Genomic DNA, 19559 nt, shown 5'->3' with positions numbered 1-19559 from the left:
TGGTATATGCCCAGTAGTGGGATTGCTGGATCATATGGTAATTCTATTTTTAGTTTTTAAGGAACCTCCATACTGTTCTCCATAGTGGCTGTATCAATTTACATTCCCACCAACAGTGCAAGAGGGTTCCCTTTTTTCCACACCCTCTCCAGCATTTGTTGTTTGTAGATTTTGTGATGATGCCCATTCTAAATGGTGTGAGGTGATACCTCATTGTAGTTTTGATTTGCATTTCTCAATAATTAGTGATGTTGAGCAGCTTTTCACGTGCTTCTTGGCCATCTGTATCTCTTCTTTGGAGAGAGCTCTATTTAGGTCTTCTGCCCATTTTTGGATTGGGTTGTTTGTTTCTTTAATATTGAGCTGCATGAGCTGTTTATATATTTTGGAGATTAATCCTTTGTCCATTGATTCGTTTGCAAATATTTTCTCCCATTCTGAGGGTTGTCTTTTCGTCTTATGGGTTCCTTTGTTGTGCAAAAGCTTTGAAGTTTCATTAGGTCCCATTTGTTTATTTTTATTTCCATTACTCTAGGAGGTGGGTCAAAAAAGATCTTGCTGTGATTTATGTCAGAGTGTTCTTCCTATGTTTTCCTCTAAGAGTTTTATGGTGTCTGGTCTTACATTTAGGTTTCTAATCCATTTTGAGTTTATTTTTGTGTATGGTGTTAAGGAGTGTTCTAATTTCATTCTTTTACATGTAGCTGTCCAGTTTTCCCAGCACCACTTCTTGAAGAGACTGTCTTTTCTGCATTGTATATCTTTGCCTCCTTTGTCATAGATTAGTTGACCATAGGTGCATGGGTTTATCTCTGGGCTTTCTATCTTGCTCCATTGATCTATGTTTCTGTTTTTGTGCCAGTACTGTATTGCCTTGATTACTGTAGCTTTGTAGTATAGTCTGAAGTCAGGGATTCTGATTCCTCCAGCTCCACTTTTTTCCCTCAAGACTGCTTTGGCTATTCAGGGTCTTTTTTGTCTCCATACAAATTTTAAGATTTTTTTTGTTCTAGTTCTGTAAAAAAAACTGCCATTGGTAATTTGATAGGGATTGCATTGAATCTGTAGATTGCTTTGGGTAATATAGTCATTTTCACAATATTGATTCTTCCAATCCAAGAACATGGTATATCTCTCCATCTGCTGGTATCACCTTTAATTTCTTTCATCAGTGTCTTATAGTTTTCTGCATACAGGTCTTTTGTCTCCCTAGGTAGGTTTATTCCTAGGTATTTTATTCTTTTTGTTGCAATGGTAAATGGGAGTGTTTCCTTAATTTCTCTTTCAGATATTTCATCGTTAGTATATAAGAATGAAAGAGATTTCTGTGCATTAATTTTATATCCTGCAACTTTACCAAATTCATTGATTAGCCCTAGTAGTTTTCTGGCGGCATCTTTAGGATCCTCTATGTATAGTATCATGTTATCTGCAAACAGTGGTAGTTTTAATTCTTCTTTTCCAATTTGTATTCCTTTTATTTATTTTCTTTCTCTGATTGCTGTGGCTAGGACTCCAAAACTATGTTGAATAATAGTGGTGAGAGCGGACATCCTTGTCTTGTTCCTGATCTTAGAGGAAATGCTTTCAGTTGAATGAGATCCTTGATGGGTAGAGTAATCTTGGTTGCAGGTTTTTCTCCTTCCTCACTTTAAATATATCCTGCCAGTCCCTTCTGGCTTGCAGAGTTTCTGCTGAAAGATCAGCTGTTAACCTTATGGGGATTCCCTTGTGTGTTTTTTGTTGGTTTTCCCTTGCTGCTTTTAATATATTTTCTTTGTATTTAATTTTTGACAGTTTGATTAATATGTGTCTTGGCGTATTTCTCCTTGGATTTATCCTGTATGGGACTCTCTGTGCTTCCTGGACTTGATTAACTATTTCCTTTCCCATATTAGGGAAGTTTTCAACTATAATCTCTTCAAATATTTTCTCAGTCCCTTTCTTTTTCTCTTCTTCTTCTGAAACCCGTATAATTCGAATGTTGGTGCATTTAATGTTGTCCCAGAGGTCTCTGAGACTGTCCTCAGTTCTTTTCATTCTTTTTTCTTTATTCTGTTCTGCAGTAGTTATTTCCACTACTTTATCTTCCAGGACACTTATCCGTTCTTCTGCCTCAGTTATTCTGCTATTAATCCCATCTAGAGTATTTTTAATTTCATTTATTGTGTTGTTCATCATTGCTTGTTTCATCTTTAGTTCTTCTAGATCCTTGTTAAATGTTTCTTGCATTTTCTCTATTCTATTTACAAGATTTTGGATCATCTTTACTATCATTATTCTGAATTCCTTTTCAGGTAGCCTGCCTATTTCCTCTTCATTTGTTAGGTCTGGTGGGTTTTTATCTTGCTCCTTCATCTGCTGTGTGTTTTTCTGTCTTCTCATTTTGCTTATCTTACTGTGTTTGGGGTCTCCTTTTTGCAGGCTGCAGGTTCGCAGTTCCTGTTGTTTTTGGCGTCTGTCCCCAGTGGCTAAAGTTGGTTCAGTGGGTTGTGTAGGCTTCCTGGTGGAGGGGACTAGTGCCTGTGTTCTGGTGGATGAGGCTGGATCTTGTCTTTCTGGGGGGCAGGTCCACGTCTGGTGGTGTGTTTTGGGGTGTCTGTGGACTTATTATGATTTTAGGCAGCCTCTCTGCTAATGGATGGGGCTGTGTTCCTTTCTTGCTAGTTGTTTGGCATAGGGTGTCCAGCACTGTAGCTTGCTGGTTGTTGAGTGAAGCTGGGTGCTGGTGTTGAGATGGAGATCTCTGGGAGATTTTTGTCATTTGATATTATGTGGAGCTGGGAGGTCTCTTGTGGACCAGTGTCCTGAAGTTGGCTCTCCCACCTCAGAGGCACAGCACTGACTCCTGGCTGCAGCACTAAGAGGCTTTCATCCACATGGCTCAGAATAAAAGGGAGAAAAAGTAGAAAGAAGAAAGAAAGAAAGAAAGAAAGAAAGAAAGAAAGAAAGAAAGAAAGAAAGGAAGGAAGGAAGAAAGAAAGAAAGAAAGGGAAAGAAAGAAAGAAAGGAAGGAAGGAAGGAAGGAAGGAAGGAAGAAAGAAAGGAAGAAAGAAAGAAAGGAGGAAGGGAGGGAGGGAGGGAGAAAGGAAGGAAGGAGGGAAGGAAGGAAAGAAAGAAGATAAAATAAAGTTATTAAAATAAAAAATAATTATTAATAAAAAAAATTTTTAAAGAAAAAAAGAAGACGGATGGATAGAACCCTAGGACAAATGGTGGAAGCAAAGCTATACAGACAAAATCTCACACAGAAGCATACACATACACACAAAAAGAGGAAACGGGGAAAAAATCATAAATCTTGCTCTCAAAGTCCACCTCCTCAATTTGGGATGATTTGTTGTCTATTCATATATTCCACAGATGCAGGGTACATCAAGTTGATTGTGGAGCTTTAATCCGCTGCTTCTGAGGCTGCTGGGAGAGATTTCCCTTTCTCTTCTTTGTTCTCACAGCTCCAGGGGCTCAGTTTTGGATTTGGCCCCGCCTCTGCGTGTAGGTCGCCAGAGGGCGTCTGTTCTTCGCTCAGACAGGACGGGGTTAAAGGAGCAGCTGCTTCGGGGACTCTGGCTCACTCAGGCCGGGGGGAGGGAGGGGTACGGAGTGCGGGGCGAGCCTGCGGCGGCAGAGGCCAGCGTGACGTTGTACCAGCCTGAGGCGCGCCGTGCGTTCTCCCGGGGGAGTTGTCCCTGGATCCCGGGACACTGGCAGTGGCGGGCTGCACAGGCTCCCCGGAAGGGGGGTGTGGATAGTGACCTGTGCTCGCACACATGCTTCTTGGTGGCGGCAGCAGCAGCCTTAGCGTCTCATGCCCGTCTCTGGGGTCCGCGCTGTTAGCCGCGGGTCTCTGGAGCTCCTTTAAGCAGCGCTCTTAATCCCCTCTCCTCGCGCACCAGGAAACAAAGAGGGAAGAAAAAGTCTCTTGCCTCTTCCGCAGGTGCAGACTTTTCCCCGGACTCCCTCCCGGCTAACCATGGTGCACTAACCCCCTGCAGGCTGTGTTCACGGATTCTTAACACTTGCGCCACCAGGGAAGCTCTGGCCCTGGTTTCCACTTGCTCAGCCTGACCAGGCTCCCCAGGTCTCTCAGGCAATGGTCACGCCTCCTTCCCCAACCCCCTCCACTGAGAAGGGGCGGGGAGAGCGCGCCACTCTTCCTCTTCTGGGCCAGCCTCTGAGCAGCAGACAAGGGTGATAAGAGCCCCACAGCTAGCCCTCTCAGAGTCCAGCCTGGCCCGACAAGCCACCGCCACCATGAAGGACGAAGTGGCTCTTCTGGCCTCTGTCACCCTCCTGGGAGTCTTGCAGCAAGGTGGGCTGGCTTCTGCTCTGGCAGTGGGTGGGCTTCGGACCCCTGCAGTCTGCTTTCTGCCCTCTAGGCACTGGGGAGGTGCTGGGGTCCAGGCCCAGGTGAGGGACAGCCCAGACTCCTGGTATGAAAGCTCTTCTGGCCCCCACCAGAGGGCTGAGGGGCTTGCATTTTCCCCAAGTGGGGAGGGGGAAGCCCTGGAGGGCTGTCTGCAGGGCAAACTGTGAAACCCTGAGCAGGGACCAAGGCTGAGAGGTACCCAACCTAGGGGATGGGCAGCGAAATGGAAAATGGCCCCTGAGGAACAACTGAGGTAGGCATGTGGGCTGCCTGGCTTGGGGTTGGAGGGTGGCACCTCAGCCAGCATAAAGAACCCTGGAAGAGGGCAGGGGCTTTCAGGGAGCAGGTGGGGCATCCAGCTATGTTGGGCTCTAGGGCCTGAGCAGGGGGGCAGGGTGCCAGGATGAATGGGTGTTCTGATGGTGAGTACAGAAGTGGGACAGCCATAGGCTTGATGCAGCCCTACTCCAGCTGATCCCTGCCCTCCCCAGCGGTCCCCTCTCTGGGTGTCCCAGTGGGAGGGCCCCATCCCCTGGGCCTGCCTTCAAAGTCACCCTCTCTATGCTGGAACCATGTGGAGCTAGACAGGGTTGAAACCTGCTTTTTGGCCCCCAAAGTTGCCTGCTTGGTGCCCTTCTCAGACCAGCCCTAGAGACACATTCCTGGGATAGATATTCTGGCTTTGGAGGACACCATTGCCTCACACTGTATGGGCTAGGACAAGACACAGCCTGGGGCAGGGGCCCTGGAGTGGCTGAGCAGACAGGCTGACTTGATCTCCAGCCATACCAGTAAGCTTGGCCCTCAGCCCTTCTTCACATACACTGTGCTGGCAAGGCTACCCTTGGTATCCACAGTGCGCTAAGGTTGGGATATGTCTGCAGAGGGCCTGGCACCAAGGGCACCAGGGCCATGGGACTTGCAGGAAGATAGTTGGAGACACCCAGTACTGGGACTGTTTGTGTGGTGGGCACCTGGCCTCAGGCGAAGAGAAGGGCTCCTGTGCACTCAGACCCTCAAGGGCCAGCCCACCCTCTGTACCCACCCATGTTGGAAGGGAGAGGGGCAGAGCCCTGGTGCCTTGGGGTTGGACTAGAATAGTCCCAGCCGTAACCACCTGGGGGCAGAGGAGAGGGTGTCTGTCAGATTAAGGCAGAGCCTGAACAGAGAAACTGAGGCAGGAACCCACACCACAGTTTGGAGGCACAGCGACCCAGGCTTGGTCGGGAGGTCCCTCCTGGTGAGCTCTGTGGGTGGCGGAGCAGGGACAGTTGGCCACAGGGTGTGTGATCCTCTGTACCTGGAAGGATGCAGCCAACTCTGCCCTCAGGTGGCACTCCCATTCCAGGGACCTGGGCCAAAGACCAGGCCTAGAGGGTGGGAGTTGGACATTTGCCTGTGTTTTGCAAGTGAAATGATTCAGGAGCAAAGTCCTGCGGGCAGGTGTCCTGTGACGTGTCATCCTTTCCCTTACACTCACTGGGCTGGATAGGGCCTCTCAGAGCCCTAGGCCGGCACCCTGCCCTCCCCACTGAGTGTCGTGGACACAGGGCAAGCTCGAAGAGCAGGGGCTGGCGGTCCCCTTGGTCGGGCTTTTAAAGGGGAGTCGTGACGAGCTGGGTGTGGAGCTGGGAAAAGAAAAGATGCGCGGCCAGACTGGAGGCGGGGCCGGGAGTCTGGGTGCCAGATCTGACTCCGGCAACACCTCCTCCCCCAGCCTACTTCTCGCTGCAGGTGATCTCGGCGCGCAGGGCCTTCCACGTGTCTCCGCCGCTCACCACCGGCCCGCCGGAGTTCCAGCGCATCTACCGAGCCCAGTGAGGCGCGGTGGGAGGGCGCGGGGCAGGGAGCTAGGCAGCCCCGGGCGGTCAGGCTCGGAGGCCCCAGGCCGGCGCCCTTATGCCGCTCCTCCCCCACCGCAGAGTGAACTGCAGCGAGTATTTCCCGCTGTTCCTCGCCACGCTCTGGGTCGCCGGCATCTTCTTTCACGAAGGTCTGAGAGCGGGCCAGGGGCGCACGCACTAGGGCCACGGGGGTCCCCGCATCAGCGGGCTCACCCCACCCCGCCCTCCCCTTTCCCAGGGGCGGCAGCACTGTGTGGCCTGGTATACCTGTTCGCGCGCCTCCGCTACTTTCAGGGCTACGCGAGATCTGCGCAGCAAAGGTGAGAACCGGGGCGGGGCTCTCGGGAGGTCCACCGGGGCGGAGAAAGGTGGCTTGGCTTGTGGGAAGGGTCTTGACGGCAGAGGCCGCAAGCGGATGCCGGGCGGGACCAGGAGACTGGTTGGAGGCGGTTCCCTTTTGGGGGCAGGTGGGCGGGCCCTGGTGGAGGCGGGCCGTAGGGTTGGGGTGGGGCCATTGCCCCCGCCCCGCCCCCGCTGAGCACTGCCCGCAGGCTGGCCCCGCTGTACGCGAGCGCGTACGCGCTCTGGCTTCTCGTGGCGTTGGCGGCGCTTGGCCTACTCGCCCACTTCCTCCCGGCCGCGCTCCTCGGACAGTTCCGAAAACTGCTGCAGAAGGCCTGAGACGGAGGACGCCGGGTGGGCGGAGCCTCCTGGAGGACGGGGGAGGGTGCTCGCCCCCATCCCAGTCTCTCATTAAAGCGTGATCTCGAGTGCACTGTCTGGGTTGGAGTGGGTTGCGCCCTGCGGGTTGTAGAGCTTGGAGGGGCCTAGCTTCAGGCCACAGCAGTCTGTCGGGCTGCGGAAGGGAAGAGGCCTCTCTCGGGCAGGGGCTCGATCGGGCCCTGGGTCCGGTCCTCTCCCGCCCTGCTCCCCCACGCTGCTAGTCACACATCCTTTCCCGCCGGGGCTCACCCCACGGCTCCTCCTCCCTGCGGTCAGCTCTTTCCTCGCCTGTCCGCCTCCTATGAGGCCTGCCTCTCCACTGACCCTCAGCCGCCCTATTCCTCATACCCTGGACTTCACAGCCGATACGAGGGGCTTTTTTTGGGTCGGTACTCGGTTACCGGCATCTAGAACAATGCAGTGTTCAGGGCAACCTGTTGCGGCCCGCGGAGAACGACGATGAACTTAATCAATGTAGTTTTAAGAGGCGCTCTCCAGTAAACGTCCTAGTGTCTCGGGGGACCAGATCTGGGGAAGGCCTGCTGGCCGGGAAGAGTCCCTAAAAAGGTGACTTTTAGCTGAGCAGGCAGAGGAGCTTTCAAAGCAGGGCAAAAACAAAGGCCCTGAGATGGATGGGAGGACCTAAAATGAGTCACAGACTGGGGACAGAAGCAGGGCCTTGGAGACGGTGGAAAAGGTGGGACTGAGACCCAGGAAGGAGTGAGAGGAGGAGGTGGGGGGATGCCTTTGGTGAGAGGCGGCTGCAGGCACTTGGGGAGGTATGATGGGCGCTAGGCGACGCGCCCCGAGGAGGGTTATCACGGAAGTGGGGGCGGTTTGGGGGCGTGGACCCAGATTCCGCACCAGCTCCATCAGCGAGTTACCGACCGGGCTGCTGGGACCCTCCCAGAGAATGCGAGCGAGGTCCTGCGGAACTGCGCGGAGGGCGGGGTCGCCGGGTGGTATCGCTGGGCGGCTAGGAGCCAGGCTGTGAGCTCGGAGCAGGCACACACTTCATTAACCCTTTATTACAAGGAGCGCTCTTATAGAAGTATATGTGGACTTAACGTGAAAAAAATCAAATGTATCCAAGAATAAAAAACACAGCACATAAAGTAGTATATGCATTCCAGTGTTCGCGCGGAGACAGTGGGCGCCCAGGAAAAGGCTCTTCTATAAAGGTCTGGCTCAAGGGGCCAGGATGCGAACGGTTCCGGGCGGCGCGGACCGGCCTCAGGCACAGTGTGGGGGCCTCCTGCCTCTTCCCCGCGGCCGGCGGGCGGGGCAGCACCAGTTCCTGGGGCCTCCGGGCCAGCGGCCACCCCAGGCCAATGGAGTGGGGTGCCAGGCAGAACCCCTCAGACTGGGGTGGCCGCGCCTGGCCCTCCGGGGGCAGCGGCGACGACATCCCAGGTCTCGTGGGCTTCAGGACCAGCCAAAACGCACCCTCAGAAGCCCTTGGCTTAGTCAGCCTTTTTCAGGAAGATCTGGAAGAGCAGGGCTCAGTGTCAGCTGGGGTCTCAGAGAGCAGCCCTGGTCTAGCTATTTGGTACAGCTCCCCATTCCCTGTACCCAGCCCCGCCCTATATCACCTCACTCAGAATGACCCACACCGGCGAGTCTGTCTGGATGGAGAGGCGCAGTGCTTCCAAGGGGCCAAAGGCTGGGTCCACTTCTCCCTGTGCCACACCCTTGTAGAAAGAGCCTGGGGGAGTGCAGCAATGAGAGGTTGTCCCAAGACTCCTGCCTCTCCCCTCAGCTCCACTTGACTGCCCCTCACTCACCAATCTGGAGGTAGCCATCAGAGCTCCGAGGGTACTGGAGAGTGGCTGAACGGCCCTCCTGCAGGGCCTCCTTGTCTGACTGGAGGTTCTGGGGACAAAATCAAGGGGCTGAAGCCAGTGGCTGTGGAAGGGGCAGGCCTCAGTGCACACCCACCTGCTACTACACTCACATCAAAGGGCAGCACCTCCACAGATGTGTTGAAGAGCTTGTCCTCTGGGTGCTCAATGTTCCCACTTCGGAAGAAGAACCTGTGGCCAGACAGGCCTGTGAGCTGCTGCAGGGGTGGGGCACTGCCCAGGCACACTACCCAGCAGAGAAAGGCCAGGCCTGGGCTAGGAGTGCAGTAGGTGGGCCCTGAGGTACTGGGTGAGGCTGGGCACCACCCGGGGCAGCCGTTGGACTTGCAAGGCAACCAGGGCCTTACTTGTAAGGACAATGGTGATGGGCAATGTCACTGAGCTCCTGTGGGCACTGCTGGACTTAGTCTTTACAAAGTGACTACTGTTCTGAGCCCCACTTTTCAGATAAGAAAACTTAATAAGGTTAAGTAATTTGCAGGGGAGGGTCACAGAGGGAAATCTGCAGGTTCAGAAATTTGTGGTGAGGCCTCTACCCTGGTAGCCACCCTGCCCCTCCCCCAAGGTGGACCTGTGGGCGCTGGCACTGACCGCTCCAGTCGCAGTGGCTGGAAGAAGCGGAAGCGGATGAAGTCCCCTGCAGCGGGCGTGAAGGCCCAGAAGAAATCCTCGCGCAGGTAGGCCTTCTCCAGGGTGAAGTGCTGGTATGTCTTGAGGCTCGTGCTCACTTCCGCTGGCGGGTTCACATGCTCCTTCCGCAGTGCCTGCTTCCCAAAGTCCTTGTCCTACAGTGGAGGAGGGACAATGGTGTTAGGGTGGGCCCTGGACTTGCCCTGCTACCTCCTTGTCCAACCTCAGCCCAGGCTCTGCTGTACTCAACTAGGCTTGAGTGTGGCACTGCCCACCTTCAGTTTCTGGATCTTGCCCGCCAGTGAGGAGTGAGTGCCCACGTGCTGGAAGAGGGATGGCTTAAAGCGGATCCGCAGGTTGGCCTTCTGCCGGTCACAGTGCTTCTGTGGAGGGAGGGTGACACACGCTAGGGCTCAACTCAACTCTTCCTCTGAAGACAGAAATTCCTCCAGCCAGCAGCACAGTCTCCTCCTGTCAGGTGCATGGTCACCGACACAGTCCCTACTGGAGGCTGCTTGCTCCACCGCCCCCTCCCGCCTCTGTGCAGGCTCTGCTCACCGCATCCTTCTCAGGATTGCAGACCTTCACCCACAGAATATGGTCCAGGAGCCAGTCGATGGGCTTGTCCCGGTAGAACATGAGGATGAACTCCACAATGATGCTCAAGTCCAGTGACTTGAACATCTTCCCTGGGGGTGGGATTGGAGGGAAAGGGGTGCTGAGTAGGCAGCTCTGCCCTGCCCTACTTCCTCTTAGTCCCTGTGGGGGACTCTGGGAAGGGTCCCACAGCAAAACCTCTGGCTGGCTGCAGGCAGGTGCAGGTAACAAGAGAGCAGACGGGATGGTGAGCCCAAACATCCCGATGCAGAGGGCAGGCAGGAACAGGCCAGGTGGGGCTGCAGCGGGCACTCCAGGCAAAGGCTCAGAGCACGACACTGCATGGTACTAGGGCTCAGAACAGGGCGTGGGACTGAGAGATGATGACAAAGGCAGAAGTGGGCTGGATGGAGATATTTTGGTTAGGTCAGCGGGGCAGGGAGGGGGGTGGCACACCAATGAAGCCCAGCTGGGAGAACTCCAGGATCATCCAGTCCTCCGAGGGCTGCTGTAGTGCGAAGTTCTTCATGGTGCTCAGGTAGTTGGGCTTGGCTATGATGTCATCCTCCAGCTGCACAGTGGTGGGTAGGTAGAAGGGGGCCGGGACTCAGGATGGGCACAGGGGCAGGGCAGGGCTTGCCACCCAGGCCCATCCAGGGTCCGGGGGAAAAGGGACAGAGCAGGGTCTCAGTGCTCACCTGCACGTAGTAAATGCCTTTGGACTGCGCATACATCATGAGGAAGCAGTAATCAAGGTTCTGTTTGGTCCTCCACCTGTGGGCCAGGGGCAGGGGCCTCAAGAGCTCAGACCCCCTCCACCTCCAATGTGGCTACCACAGAGGCCACTGAGTGGGTAGGAGGCCCCCACCCCCCCATGCAGGGGTCCTCCAATGGAACAATGGAGGCACTGCAGGGAAGTGCCCAGGACTCATACACCCACAGACTAGGTTCTTAGCACAGGTGGGCAGGTGCTGGGGGCACAGGGAGGTGGGTAGTGCTAGTACCTGACTCTCTCCTTGGGGTCCCCAAAGGACTCTCGGAGGCGGGAGAAGTCAGGGTAGAAGTGGGGAGAAGGGGAGATGACCTCTAGGAGCCCAGAATGGATCTCTGTAGGGAACCTGGGGGACAGGAAGGCCCAGTGAGTGTGCAGCCTCCAGGGACTGGAGCAGGGACAGAGCTGAGCTAGCTAGACACCGTCCTTTTCTTAAGGCCCACCAGGCAGACATCCCCTGACACCACACCCATCCTACTGAGGCACTGAGGCTCCAGAGGGGTTGGGTCATCTCTACATGCCCACCCCCTTTCATCAAGAGGGGAAGCACCCTTTCCCACAGAGGGATGGCGCATCTTGCTGGGGGGGGGGGGGCACAGCCGGCACCTGTCTGCCCAACACCCCACAAAGGGTCCTCCCTCCACCAGCCTTGTCGGGCTGTCTGTACTCACAAGGCCTTGATATTCTCCGTCACCAGCGAGGTATACTGTGGGTCAGTCTGTGGGGAGACCAAGTGCCCTCCATGAGCCAGGCTGCCAGCCCAAATGGCCTGGAAGAAAGCGCTGAGGGAAGGACACAGCCTTCTCTCCCACATGGAGGGAATGAGCCCACCATCCCGAAGGCTAAGTAAGGCTGGGCCTGGGGGTCACAGGTGCCTCAGAAAAAGCCCTTTTAGATACCTCGGTCCAAGGGGTGGGACAGACTATAACTGGCATCTCCACGAGGGGGCGCTAAAATGTCTTTCCTTTTAACTTTTTATCTTGTTAAGTTTGTGAGTGAAACTGATGATTGAACTTCTGAGAGTTTTTTCCTCCGAAATGTTGCTGTTTTCATTCTCCTTGTTATTTTGTGCCGTGTGTCCTCCTCTGAATGTCCCCTCGACCCATGCCCCAGCCCACTTGCCTCAGCGATCAGCACCACGATGACCGAGTCCTCTTTCTCCTGTGGGCTTAGCTCTGAGATGAGCGAGTGCAGCGTGTCAGTCAGGTACGAGTGCACCTCGCGCCGCACGCTGGGGATGCCCATCACCACTGACACTGCAGGGACGCGGAGGGTTGGTACTGGGCACTGCGTGGGGGTCGTCCCACCACCCGCCACTCCCGGGCCCCGCCCCTACCTCCGGTGCGGCCCTGGCCCACGCGCACGGCAGGCTGCAGGCTGCTTTCCTTGGCTAGCAGGTGTGGCAGGTGGTGGAAGACAGTGGGTAGGTGCAGCACGTGCTTGTGCGAGACGTTCCACGGCTTCAGGCGTGGATCCTCTGGGTGGGTCAGGAAGGGACAGGTCAGACAATGCGGTCTGCCATCAGCCTCGCATCCCCTGCCACTTCCCGCTCCTGTGCTCACCGGTTAGGCGGCCCCAGGTGCGATTGCTGTCTCCGTCTCGCAGCGCTTGTCTCTCCGACACGGCCCTCTTGATCTCGTCCAGCACCAGGTTGAGCTCCTTGGAGCGCTTGAGGCTCTCCTGCTCAGCTGCATGCAACCGGTCACGCAGCGCCAGAAACTCCCGCTGGTACACGTCCACCACATCGCCTGTGGGTGGTACACAGGCTGTCACCAGGGGGCAGCATACAGCTGAGGTACTGCTCCTTGAGTGTTAGCCTACACATCTGTTCATATGCCTGCCACATGTGAGCCACATGGGGTTACATAAGGGTCACTCTGAAGTCACAGTGACACTCACACTTGGGGAAGAAAAGCCTCCACTGGGGGAATTAGCCCTCTCCAGTGCTCTCCCTTTATTTTCTGCATTGAGGAGACATCTGAAGTGGGAGGGCTACAGGACCACTTCCAGCCCCAGGTGAGACAAACCTAAGCTGAGGCTGAAAAGGCTCAGACTGAATCCTCTCCATCCCCTCCCCTCTCCTCCCAAAGCCCCCTCTTGCTTCTCCTTGCAGCATCTCCTCCTTCCAGGAAGTAGAGCACCCAAGGTCCCACCCAGGGCACAAGGACCCAGACCTTCTGCAAGGAGCCCTTGGCATTGAGGCCAACCTTGCCCTGTTCCTTCTTTCAGCCTCTGCATTTTGCTTCCCATCCCCGTTCACAGAGATCACAGGCAGCCCCATTCCCAAGGCCCCATGGGGACAGAAAACCTCCCTTGACTCTCCCCCATATCCTGCAAGTAGTACTGAGCCCAATGCACACATTTGTCACTGTCCTCATGGTTGTCATTCTACACTAGGCACCAGCTCTGGATTTGCAATCTCACACAGTCCAGCGGGGGTGGGTGGGTGGGGACTGTTGCAGTTACAGCCCCCAATGCTCAGAGGAGCAAATGAAGTTGAGAAACTAGTCAGGGGTCCCTTAGCAAGTCAGCAGCAGAAAGGGGACAAGAGCTCTAAGTGCGCTGAGGCCTGCTTCTCTGGAGATGTGTCCTAGGCCTAGACCATGCCACCCCAGGGGGGCCTGTGTCAGAACCTCCAACTGGGCACCATGTGCAGGCACTAGGGGTGCACATGGGCCAGAAGCAGCACAGAGGTAGGGCTGCTACGTGACAGTGGAGAGGGATCTCCAGGGTGCCAAGCACCTGGCTCCACTGGTCTGGCAGGGCCCAGCGAGCAAGAATGAGACAAATAACATCAACAACGTCGTTATCTGCCGCTGAGGCAGCCAGGTCCTGCCAGGCTGTGCACTCTCAAGGCCTTTTCTAATCGGCTTTTGCCCTCTTTATTTGCCATCACACACACCTCCTCTTCCTTGTCTGATGTCTATGCTTTCACACATGCTGTCTCTTCTGACTGGAATCCCCTTTTCTCTTCTGGGCCTGATGAAAACCCATGTAGCCTTCAAGGCCTAGTTGCCTTCCAGATCTCCCCTCTCACCCTCAGGCAGCTCTTATGTTCCTTGATCCCTTGAGGAGGGGTGGTCACAGCCACTAGAATGCCCTGGGATGGTGTCACCTCCCCACAATCGGGTATACCAAAGGTCATGACCAAGGCAAAGTTCGGTCATCTCAGGACACCCCCTCTCTGCAGCTGGGGCAGAGGCTGAAGTGGTAAGTCCTGGGGAAGAGGGAGGGGTAGCCCCTACGCAGGACGGAGAGGCTGTGGGGGGAGGGGCAGGGGAGCCAAGCAGATCCTTGATGAGGCACTCCAGAGTTAGCAGCTTGCCCGATCTCCCTTCCCACACCCTGCCCATGGGGCCAAAGGCCAGGCCACTTCAAGCTTCTGTGCTCAGGGACAGCCCTGCTGGGGGAGGGAGTCAGGAGTCAGGTTACCAGATCTTTGAGGCTCTGCTCTGGGTTCTGAGGCCAGGTTACCCTGGAAACCTGACCCCTTGAACAGGGAGCTGGCCACCCCCAGCACTCACCTGCCCAGCTGCCAGTAGGGAGGAGGGACTGGAGGTGCTGAGGCCCAGCAGGAGGGAGTTCAGAGCTGCCTACACAGGCAGGTGACCTCCCTCCTGCCTGGGTCCCTACCCACCCACCTATTGTCCCTGATGCCCTCCCCAATGCCACCCCAGTGTTGTGGAGCTGCTGAGTCTTGCAGGGGCAGTCCTTGTGCTACTGGCTACACCCAAGGCAGCTCCCTGCAGTGGGGACCTCTGTGAAGTGGAGGGAGGGTAAGGAGACCTCATCCCCCTCTGACTGCTGTTGCTGCCCCTGTCGTCCCCCCCCGCCCCCCCGCAAACCCGTGGCCTTCTCTGATCTTTAAGTAGGCTGAGCTCTGTCCAACCTTAGCCTGCCCCAGGGGGACAGGCCAGTGGCAGCGGTGGGCCCTGCTGACCTGAATCACCCTGACCACCAAGGCCTGGGCACAGCCTGCTCCCTACCCTGGCCTCCCTTCCTAGGAGCCTTCTTCTGCCCAAGTCCTGGGGGCAGCTGTGGTCACACTACTGGAGGCTTTCCCGCCCCTTCCTCCACCAGAAGGCAGAGTAATCAGGATACCTGAAGCCCATGATACCACAGTCCTCCCTTTGGTTCCCTCTTTGTTAAAGAAACAGATTCAAGAGCCAGGCTGGGGCACAGACCTTGTGCTCTGTACTTAGGGAAGGGGAAACAGGCTCAGAGGGGCACAGGCTGGTTCCAGGCCCAGCAAAGGTCTGCTGTTAACCTGCGGTGAGGGGACTTCCCTTGCGGTCCAGTGGCTAGGACTCTGAGCTCCCAATGCAGGGGGCCCAGGTTCAATCCCTGGTCAGGGAACTAGATCCCATATGCCGCAACTAAGACTTCGCAAGTCTCAACTAAAAGATCCTGCACATGGCAAGGAAGATCACACATGTGGCAACGAAGATCCCGCGGGTGGCAACGAAGATCCCGCGGGCAGCAACTAAGACCTGGAGCAGCCAAATAAATAAATAAATATTTTTTTTAAAAAAGTCCTGCAGTAGGGCAGGGGCATGGAGAGGGTGCAGGTATTCACCTCCTCTCCAGGACTTGCACCCACCCTCCCAGTGGTCAAGACAGGCATCCATCATTGCTGAAATCCAAGAGAGGGGACAGCCCAGACATTGGGGAGGGCTGTGTGGCTGAGGCCACCCCCCTGGAGGGTTTGCTGTTTTCCCTGGAGACCTTCAGCAGGTGCTTGGCTGAGGGCTACAGTTTGAGCATTAGTGGAGCTGCTGCATAAATTTGGTCAAGGCTGGATATGAAAGTGGGCCTGAAACCCCATATCTAGGGTCCGTCTTGCTAAGGCCTATGTGTCCTTCCTGGCCCTTGGCTTCCAGGATGCCACCTGTTCCTGCTTTCCCTTCCTCTCTGGCTTCTTGCCCACCTCTTCCCTTCCCTACAGATATGGCTTCCTCTGCCTTTCCTCTAAGCATCGGTGCCTGGGCCAGCCCTCTCCTGAGCCTCCTACTCACTGCAAGCTGGAAGCCAAGGTCCAGTCTGGCCTCAGACTTAGTCTGGTTTCCCCATGGGCTTAATGCAGTCATCTGAATGTAAGAATGAGAAAGGTTCATATAAGAGCCCAGACTCAGTCTTCTCTTCAAGCTTCCAAAGACCAGACCCTACTGGGACTCCCAAAACAGTAACAGCCCTTGATGGGGAAGGCCCAGGTGACCCTCTTGTCACATGTCACACAGGCTTCTGGACTGCCACACCCAAGGGACAAGGACCCCTGCATCTGAGCCCCACATTTCTTTGAGTAGGGGTGCTCTCCTGTTCCACAGGCCCTCCTCGATGCCCCGCTTAGGGAGCGTAGGCTCTAAATGGAGCCATGGGTATCCCCCTCACTCCTGGACACTGTGGCCAGCCAGACTCACAGAGAAGGTGTCCTGGTGGGAGGCTGGTGCTGCAGTTCCTGACACCCGGCTGAGGGCCAGTGGCTGCCATAGGAGGCACACAGGAACTGCGGCCTAGCCCAGGACAAGGTGCAAGGGGTCATCGCTCCACTCACAGCTGAACAAATGTGCCCCAGCCCATCAGATATGGCCCCACCTTGGCCTCCATGCCAGGCTGCTTACATGGCCACTCTCTCAAGGGTCCAAAATGCCCTCCCCCAGGTGACACACCCCACCTACGGAGAACTCCGCCCCAGCCATGCCCTCCATGTACCAAGTCCTAGAGGGTCTCCCCTCAGGCGCTCTGGAGCCCCTAGGGCAGCCCAGGCCTTCACCCAAACAGGGCTGGGCTGAGCTGGGCGGGCAGGAGCCAGGCGGGCAGGAGCCAGGCGGGGACACTGGGACTTGGAGGGTCAGAAAGGCTCCAGCTTCTCCCGCAGCCTCTGTTGGGGAACAGGGAAGCAGGAGGTGGGAGGGAGGCAGAGGGTCAGTTGGCCTCAGCCTGATCCTGCTTAGGCCTCCTGCAGGAAAGCCAGACGGCAGGAAGGAAGCAGCTTTTCCCGGTGCCTCCTGTGCTAAAGGCTGGGTAGACAAGGGCCTGCGAGCGCCTCCTCAGCCTTCAACCCTCAGCCAAGGCCCCACTCAGCCCCAGCCATCCCAACCAACACAGAGCAACTCCAGCCAGTGCTGGGGCCTGCCCCCTCAGTCCTAAGTGTGCTGGCCAGATGCAGAGGGGCCATGACGGTGGACTGGCCAGCTTAACCAAACTTCAGGTGAGACCACACAAAATAAGTTAACCGGTAGCCAGGACTGGGTGGGGCGCTCATGAGGCCCTCCATGCATCCCCCCGGGCCAGTAGCCACAGGAAGCATTCCGCAGCACCCACATCCCTGTGGAGGAGTCCTGGGGCCAGATGTCCTGGAGGAGGGCTGTGGAGGCCCCAGGGAGCCGCACCCACAGTGGGCTGGGGTGGAGAGGTGGTGGGAAGTGATGGTACTGCCTGGATGTCTGGCTGCCTCCTCACTCGTGTCTCAGGATCGGTGTACCCAGGTGCCTGGAGCGGTACCCTGGGGACCCTCTGGCACAGCCACCTCTGTGACCTTGTGTCCCTGTCCCTCTCTGAGAACTCTGAGGTCCCCAGCTCACCCGAGGGAGCGACCCGCCCTAACACGGGCAGAACTGTACTCACGAAGGCCGGTCCTGAGCGCGCACGGGGCACCCGACTCCCGCTCACCGGCGCGGCCCAGCCCAGGCCAGAGGAGAATTTCGTTATTCCAGCAGCAAACAAGTGGGAGCGAGGATGGGAGGGGCGTCCTCTCGCACCGCCCGGGCGGGGAAGGGGCGCCCGCGTCGGCTTCCGGCCGCTTTCCGCGGCAGCTGCCCGGACCCCGCTCCGGCCGCCGGCGCCCAGGTGTGGGAGGGGGCGCGAGGCGGGCGACGGCGGGGGAGGGGCTCACCTTTCTGGCCGCTGAGCGCCGCGTACCAGGAGAGCGAGAGGAAGGCGCACAGGCAGAAGAGCAGCAGCGTCAGGAAGGCGCCATTGCGGAGCCTCATCTCCTCAGGTGCGCGGTGGGCGCCGGCGGGGCCGAGGCCGCATGGCCCGGGGGGGGCCGGGGCCGGGGCGCGGGGACCTGGAGGCTGCAGGGGCCCCGGCCCCGGGGCGGGGAGGGGCTGGGAGCCCGGGGCCGGGCAGGGATGCGGGCGGGCCTGCCGGGTTGGGGACTGGGTCGGGCACCGCGCTGACGGCTCCTCTGGGGCGCGGGGAGTGGACCTCCTAGGCTCGGCGCTTGGGCCGGGCCAGGCTGGGCTAGGCTGGGCGGTGAGAGCCGCGGCCCGGCCTGGATCCCGGGCCGCCGCGGAGTCGGCTGCGAAGGGCGGGGCGGCCGGGATTTAAAGGGGCCGCATCATCCGCTGCTGCCACCAGCACCACGAGGGGGCGGGGTGGGGGACCAACGCCCGGGATCCCGCCCTCCTGTCTCCGGACAGCGGCCCCCACGTGGGCTCATGCGTCCCGGACTTCACGGCCCTAGGCACCGGCCTCAGGTAGGTCAAAGCTGGGGCCTTCGCGAGTTCGCGTCTTCTGTGGTGGAGGCCATGTGAGGGGGTCCCCCAGCCCCTTCTCAGTAACATTTTCGTTGTGAACTCTCGAAACCCAGATCTGGACTTCAATCACATTAACTTGAGGCCCCTCAGGTCCCTTCACCAGGTCTGAGAAGTCTAGGCAAATAAAGGTGAGACAAGCTGGGACCTGGGACCTGGAACCCTTTGCTGCAGTTCTTGCTCCTGGACAAACATCTCCTCCAGCAACAAAATACGAAGAAACTACAAGGGACTAAAAAGTACTGTGTGCATGGGCAGTTGGGGCAAATTATGAACAGCAAGATAGAAAAAGACCAAAAACCTGACTGCCGCTTCTGAAGAGCCGGGAGCAAAAACAGGGTACCGCACATGCCCCCTGTGCACCATCAAAGGGGTGGGCAGACCACCTAAGCCACCCCTCCTGCCCAACCCCCGGACACACCCCTAACCTCACCCCATGTAAGGGACCGGCGAGCCCCACCTGGGAGCGTGCAAGGGAACCTGTTACTTGTTTTCACTGCCCCCTGCTGCAGCAGGGCCCCCAGTAAAGCCTTGCCCAAATTTCTTGTCTGGCCTCTTATCAATTTCCATTGATTAAGGAAGGCCAAGAACCCTGACCAGTAACAGATTTCTGGCACCCAACATGGGACCTCTCCCTCTTCACGGGAGAGGATCTGGTCACCTCTGGGACCACTGAAAGCAGCTTCCCCGTGGGTGACAAGAGATCGCCTGAACCTCACCTCGTCACCACATTTGGTAAGTCTGCCTTTCTGGCCCCTAGGGGCCTCAGTACCCTCATTCATGCAATGCTTTCCCCCTCCCGTTTGTCCCTTTCCCTCTGCTTATATCTCTCTACTTCTTTCTCTGTCTTATCCTTTGGAGAGAGTGGACATTGGGCAGCTACAGTATCACTCCTCTCAGCACGTGAGACCATGCTCCCTCTGGCCGTCAATGGGTGACAAGCAGAGGTGGGAGAGGCTCGCCTCACACCATGCAGACCTTGGTCCAGTGGACTCTCCCTGATGGGAGATTTATGACAGTGATAGAATTCAAACCTCATATCATGTAGTGGCTGGAAGTTCTATTGTCCCAGTATTCTCACCTTTATTTTCCTGCTGTCTCTTTTTTTTTAGTCTTTCTCTCCTCCCTTCACCTCTCCCTTGATCCTTACACCTGCACTCCCATCCCCTTTATCCTGAAAAGTTCTTGTTTGTGTCAAGTTTTTGTCGGTGGTACATGTCGAGTAAA

The 19559-nt window shown here is 56.5% G+C and overlaps 2 protein-coding genes across 4 annotated transcripts; one reads left to right on the top strand and one right to left on the bottom strand.

Moving 5' to 3' along the window:
• Nucleotides 1-4174: 4174 nt before the first annotated feature.
• Nucleotides 4175-6983, top strand: LTC4S (leukotriene C4 synthase). Its single transcript, XM_079918299.1, has 5 exons — nucleotides 4175-4312; nucleotides 6087-6186; nucleotides 6292-6362; nucleotides 6452-6533; nucleotides 6765-6983. Exons 1-5 carry the CDS (start codon nucleotides 4255-4257, stop codon nucleotides 6892-6894), a joined length of 441 nt encoding a protein of 146 aa, XP_079774425.1. The 5' UTR covers nucleotides 4175-4254; the 3' UTR covers nucleotides 6895-6983.
• Nucleotides 6984-7944: 961 nt separating this feature from the next.
• Nucleotides 7945-18352, bottom strand: MGAT4B (alpha-1,3-mannosyl-glycoprotein 4-beta-N-acetylglucosaminyltransferase B). Of its 3 annotated transcripts, none has more exons than XM_079918235.1 (15): nucleotides 17690-18352; nucleotides 12360-12545; nucleotides 12134-12274; nucleotides 11920-11972; nucleotides 11469-11515; nucleotides 11030-11143; nucleotides 10724-10799; nucleotides 10482-10596; nucleotides 9987-10117; nucleotides 9704-9811; nucleotides 9390-9583; nucleotides 8891-8969; nucleotides 8721-8808; nucleotides 8529-8641; nucleotides 7945-8423 (listed from the first exon to the last, which is right to left on the bottom strand). In XM_079918235.1, exons 1-15 carry the CDS (start codon nucleotides 17784-17786, stop codon nucleotides 8400-8402), a joined length of 1566 nt encoding a protein of 521 aa, XP_079774361.1. In that variant the 5' UTR covers nucleotides 17787-18352; the 3' UTR covers nucleotides 7945-8399. The 3 variants fall into 3 exon arrangements, with proteins under 3 accessions (XP_079774361.1, XP_079774360.1, XP_079774362.1); XM_079918234.1 differs by having other exon boundaries at nucleotides 11920-12053; nucleotides 17690-18351; XM_079918236.1 differs by lacking the exon at nucleotides 11030-11143 and having other exon boundaries at nucleotides 11920-12053.
• Between the last annotated feature and the right edge of the window lie 1207 nt (nucleotides 18353-19559).

This window comes from Stenella coeruleoalba (assembly GCF_951394435.1).
Source record: "Stenella coeruleoalba genome assembly, chromosome: 3".
Classification (NCBI taxonomy): Eukaryota; Metazoa; Chordata; class Mammalia; order Artiodactyla; family Delphinidae; genus Stenella; species Stenella coeruleoalba.
The sequence above is the reverse complement of the archived record's forward strand: the minus strand, read 5'-3'. Positions and strand labels throughout refer to the sequence as shown.

Coding starts and splice junctions, on each gene's coding strand:
- LTC4S (XM_079918299.1), top strand. CDS start 4,255: ATGAAGGACGAAGTGGCTCTTCTGGCCTCTGTCACCCTCCTGGGAGTC. Junction 4,313..6,086: donor CCTGGGAGTCTTGCAGCAAG/GTGGGCTGGCTT, acceptor CTCCTCCCCCAG/CCTACTTCTCGCTGCAGGTG. Junction 6,363..6,451: donor CGGCATCTTCTTTCACGAAG/GTCTGAGAGCGG, acceptor CCCCTTTCCCAG/GGGCGGCAGCACTGTGTGGC.
- MGAT4B (XM_079918234.1), bottom strand. CDS start 17,786: ATGAGGCTCCGCAATGGCGCCTTCCTGACGCTGCTGCTCTTCTGCCTG. Junction 12,546..17,689: donor GGCGCTCAGCGGCCAGAAAG/GTGAGCCCCTCC, acceptor TACCACCCACAG/GCGATGTGGTGGACGTGTAC. Junction 11,144..11,468: donor ACGGAGAATATCAAGGCCTT/GTGAGTACAGAC, acceptor CCTGTCCCCCAG/GTTCCCTACAGAGATCCATT.